The sequence below is a fragment of the Sardina pilchardus genome, chromosome 23 (genome assembly GCF_963854185.1).
Source record: "Sardina pilchardus chromosome 23, fSarPil1.1, whole genome shotgun sequence".
Lineage (NCBI taxonomy): Eukaryota > Metazoa > Chordata > Actinopteri > Clupeiformes > Clupeidae > Sardina > Sardina pilchardus.
In genome coordinates this window covers 1,588,833-1,593,832 of record NC_085016.1, presented here as the reverse complement: position 1 = coordinate 1,593,832, position 5,000 = coordinate 1,588,833, and the positions used below count along the sequence as shown (strand labels likewise).

General features: G+C 48.1%; 1 protein-coding gene across 2 annotated transcripts in view; it reads right to left on the bottom strand.

The window, feature by feature from the left end:
- Positions 1-5,000, bottom strand: part of agap1 (ArfGAP with GTPase domain, ankyrin repeat and PH domain 1) — a 172,808-nt gene that overhangs the window by 105,702 nt on the left and 62,106 nt on the right. For both annotated transcript variants that reach the window (XM_062527842.1, XM_062527843.1), the window contains exons 2-3: positions 3,262-3,320; positions 2,366-2,453 (exon numbers count right to left, since the gene is read on the bottom strand). In XM_062527842.1, coding sequence (XP_062383826.1) covers positions 2,366-2,453; positions 3,262-3,320 — 147 coding nt within the window. The remainder of the gene's footprint in view (positions 1-2,365; positions 2,454-3,261; positions 3,321-5,000) is intronic.

Genomic DNA, 5,000 nt, shown 5'->3' with positions numbered 1-5,000 from the left:
ACTGAAGGGCCCTTTCTAGCATCACAACAGTTCAGTGTCACCCTCTCTAAGAAAGGAGACCAGGTGGTGAGCTGGTTCTACACACATACACACACAGAGAGAGATAAACTTGCACACACGCTCCCTCAGGATAGCACACACACAATCACACACAATCAGGGAGGAGAGTACCCACATGCATGCATATCTTTTATAATGCCCCTTTAATAGTTTTGCCCCAGTCCCAAAGGGCTGGGCTGTTTGAACTGTGTTAAGTTAAGGTTTATTAACATGGTTTTCAACTTGCTCTGCCTGATTGCTTGCATTGCTCTGCCAGAATATACTAATTACAAGAGCCCGTTTCAAAGCACAGGAATGTGAACGGATAAACGTTTTGTTTACAGCTTTCTTGGCTTGTTTGTTTTGTTTTGTTTTGTTTTGTTTTGTTTGAGTCTAGATCAGGCAATATTCCGTTAAGTTCAGATAAAATTTTAAAATAAAAAAAGATTTAAAAAAAAAAAAGTCCCTTACTCTATCCGCCATTGTGCCAGCTTTTTTGGATGGGAGATCTGTAGCTGTTGTTTTAACGTCACACAGCCCCACACTAAGCCCCTCCATGCTGGAGTATAATGTTGCTCTTGGCACACTGTGGTATAATCCTGATCTACAAACACACTATTGAGATTTTCTCGGGGTTAGTTCCTGGGCTGCCAGTGGTAAGAACTGGCTGCTGTGTGGAGCGACAGAGAACGGACACACACACACACACACACACACACACACACACACACACACACACACACATGGGGAGAGAGAGAAGAGAGGGGGATGGATAGAAGAACAAAAAAGAAGGACAGAGGAGACACTCTGGAGGACAACAGAGAACAAACATCACGAGATGAGAACAGTGGATGGAGGGGAAAGTAGGGCCGGTTCTAAGGGCAGGTGGGGAAAGTAGGGCCGGTTCTAAGAGGGCAGGAGGGGAAAGTAGGGCCGGTTCTAAGGGCAGGAGGGGAAAGTGAGGCCGGTTCTAAGAGCAGGAGGGGAAAGTATGTCCGGTCTCTGTCTCTGTGTGTGTGTGTGTGTAGAGAGAGTAAGTAAACCATATTGAGAGACAGTGATAAGGACAGAGACAGAAAGAGTGTAGTGTACGGGACAGGGAGACATAGATGACACAGACAGAAGGATGAGTGACACAGAGAACACAGCAGCCAGATCCAGCACCAGATATCTGCAGCAGGTCCTGATATTAAACCCAGACATCTGCAGCAGGGTCCTGATATTAAACCCAGACATCTGCAGCAGGTCCTGATATTAAACCCAAAGATCTGCAGCAGGGCCTGATATTAAACCCAAAGATCTGCGTTCTAACATCTGAAGCTTGCACACTCATGCATCAGCATGTCCATCACTGACTGACAGGAGCGCATACTGTACTGGTGGATCAGAGATCTCATGATTTAAATCACATGTTGATCTATGCATGGTGTTTTTTAAACATAGGGCCCTAATTTAAATGCAAAGTCAGTCTGGACGGAACAGCTCTGATGTGGCAGATTTTCTCTTGATCTCTTTATCATGCACATTCTTGAGAGCCTCAGCTGGAGACCAGTGTAAACAGCGATGTACTGTATCGTAGCTGTGCACCGGTGATGCCGTCTGGCACATGTAAATAGGGGCCTTACAGGAGGTAGGAATGACTGGCTCACTATTCCTGGGCTACGCTACATGCAACTGAACCGTCCCTGGGCCCTACAAAATCCAAGCGATGCAGAAACAACAGAGCGACGCTCAAGTAATATCTCTAATAAGGAGCATGAAATATGAAATATTCACAGGATAGTGAACAGGGGGGGGGGGGGGGGGCTGGCCCATGGATTCTGTTCCCATACTGAGCCCAGCACTGCAGGCAGAAAGCCTTGGCCAGCCTCTCCATTCCTCAATAATGCAGAGGGACTAGGGTGGTCTCCTCCTGCTTACAGGCACACACACACACACACACACACACACACACACACACACACACACACACACACACACAGAGAGAGTGTGTATGGAAAAAGAGAGAGGAGAGAGAAATGCACACACTCACTTCATCACTTCATAGAACAGCTGCTGAAAGGAAGCCTTGGGCTTAGCTGCAGGAAGGCACATAGACATGTGCACGCACACACACACACACACACACACTAACTTTATACTTGCCTTTATATTGCTATCAATGTTTAATAACTAACTACTAGGCTTTAGAGCTGCGTTTTGTTTTTGAAACTGACGGAACTGCATACTGGCCTTCAGTATATGTGTGTGTGTGTGTGTGTGTGTGTGTGTGTGTGTGTGTGTGTGTGTGTGTGTGGAATAGATGCAGCACATATGGTGCCCTTACCTTCTGGCGACTCCTCCTGTACGTACGTCCCCGTCAGGTACCGGTGCACGAGCGCAGACTTCCCACTGGCCAGATTACCCACGATGCCCTGCAACGGAGAGACCAGCCACACGTATCTCACCAGATCACAAGACACTGTGCTCATAGGCAACGGAGAGACCAGCCACACGTATCTCACCACAGTCCTCACAGATCACAAGATACTGTGCTCATAGGCTACTGTATGTGCACAAAAGGCTCCTATGTTATCGTCGGGGTTTGTTTGTTAGTTTGTCTGTCTGTGGCAAGATAACTCAAAAAGTCCTGGATGGATTTCGATTACATTTTCAGGGAAGGTCTGAAATGACCCAAGGAAGAAACAATTATGAGCGGTTATGTTTTCGCTAGGCAGAGGTCTGCGCTCTCTGAATTCGTGTCTACACGGACCCTGTTGGGTGTTGCACCTAGTGAATCAGAACGCTGCGATAAAGAGCGATTTATGAGTGTTAACGTTTTTATTATTGGCCAAACAAGATATTCAGTGTTGGAGTGAAGATGTAAGGAGCAGAATAACAGAAGATAACATTACAACACAGTTAACGCTCCACCTGAAATACATGAGCCTTTCGTGCACGTAGCCTATTATGGTGTAGAATTATGTTGCTTTAGTTCTATTCTATATGGATTAGCTGCATAGCCTCCGCAATGGTATATGTGCCCCGTCCCACTGCTTAATGAAGCGCTTGTAGGCAATGGTAGTGTAGTAGGCTAGCATGCAGGAGCTGGGCTAGCATGCAGTAGCCTGAAAAGTTGTGGGTTCAATACCCGGCACTAACAGTTACTTCGGGAGCGGGGCACAATGGCCCTTTTGATATAACGGACTGAATGAAGCTGTGAAGCTTAAACAGGCTACTCACCACTTTGAGTTCCGGGACAGACCGGCTCAGGGTCCATTCCTGGCTGTTCACAAACGCATCTGGAACACAAGAGGAAGAGAGAGGAGACGGTTAATACCCCCAATAGTGTGCATGCTTTATTCAGATAAGATGCATCTACATGGCGTTCATGTACCCTGTAGCTACATACCCGCCCACAGTGGGCTTGTGATGAGGCAGCACTATAACCTGCAGTGCCACCACTACAATCAACTCCAGACATGCACGCACGCACGCACGCACGCACGCACCCACGCACGCACGCACAGACACATTCATCCTGACGTTGGCAACTTTGTACTTTTCATTTGAATAATGTTAAGCCCTTTATAGGTCTTGCCAATTTAGGGCCACTAGCCAGCTCTACATCAACTGGCTACAGCGCTAGGCTTCAACTGGCTGCAGTGCTAGGCTTCAACTGGCTACAGCGCTAGGCTTCAACTGGCTACAGCGCTAGGCTTTAACTGGCTACAGCGCTAGGCTTCAACTGGCTACAGCGCTAGGCTTCACCTGGCTACAGCGCTAGGCTTCAACTGGCTACAGCGCTAGGCTTCAACTGGCTGCAGCGCTAAGCTTCAACTGGCTACAGCGCTAGGCTTTAACTGGCTACAGCGCTAGGCTTCAACTGGCTGCAGCGCTAGGCTTCAACTGGCTGCAGCGCTAGGCTTCAACTGGCTGCAGCGCTAGGCTTCAACTGGCTGCAGCGCTAGGCTTCAACTGGCTGCAGCGCTAGGCTTCAACTGGCTGCAGCGCTAGGCTTCAACTGGCTGCAGCGCTAGGCTTCAACTGGCTGCAGCGCTAGGCTTTAACTGGCTACAGCGCTAGGCTTCAACTGGCTGCAGCGCTAGGCTTCAACTGGCTACAGCGCTAGGCTTCAACTGGCTACAGCGCTAGGCTTCAACTGACTGCAGCGCTAGGCTTCAACTGGCTGCAGCGCTAGGCTTTAGCAGCTAATGCACGTTCTAGATGGTGAAACGGCCCGACACGAATCACAGTGGGCCAAAGCAGAAGAGACATGATTTATAATAATAAAGTTATATCCATCTGACAAGCTACCAGGGGGGGCAAACACAAGCACCACATACTGCACAACGCCCCGGGGCAGTTATGAACGGAATTACCGGGATCTAACAAGAAAGTAAATCCATCAACAACATTCTCCACGGCAAGGATCAAGATTCAGCCCTACTCCTGTGGACAAGCACAGCACAGACCACGCCACAGGCCACATACAGTATATAAAACACAAGTCTACACACGAGCACTCACACAGAGGCAGGGAGTTAAGGAACAACTAAAGCAGCCTAAAGACCACACGTCACGTTAGCCTACTACACACAGAAAAGACCTTGCTTGCTTGCGTGCCAACAACGCTTCTCCCGGCCGGAACCTTTTAAACGAGCCTGATTTCAAAACGAGCTTCGTTTTCGTTTTCTCCCGTGAATTTTTGACTGGTTCCACAAAGGCTGTCGCAAGAGTCAGGTGGGTGGCAGCTGTGGTATTTGTGGGAGAACAAGAGTCAGTTTATCAAACCAAGTTAAACCGGCGGGGGGGGGGTATGAACTATAGAGACATCTGATTTTAAGATTCAATTGAGCATTTCCTGAACTTACACTTCTCACATCAATAATCACACTAATCGTTCCCCATAGCATTTACTTTCACAGATACAGATGACACCACACTTCAATTAGTCAAAACATTGCTGATACTACAAGTGG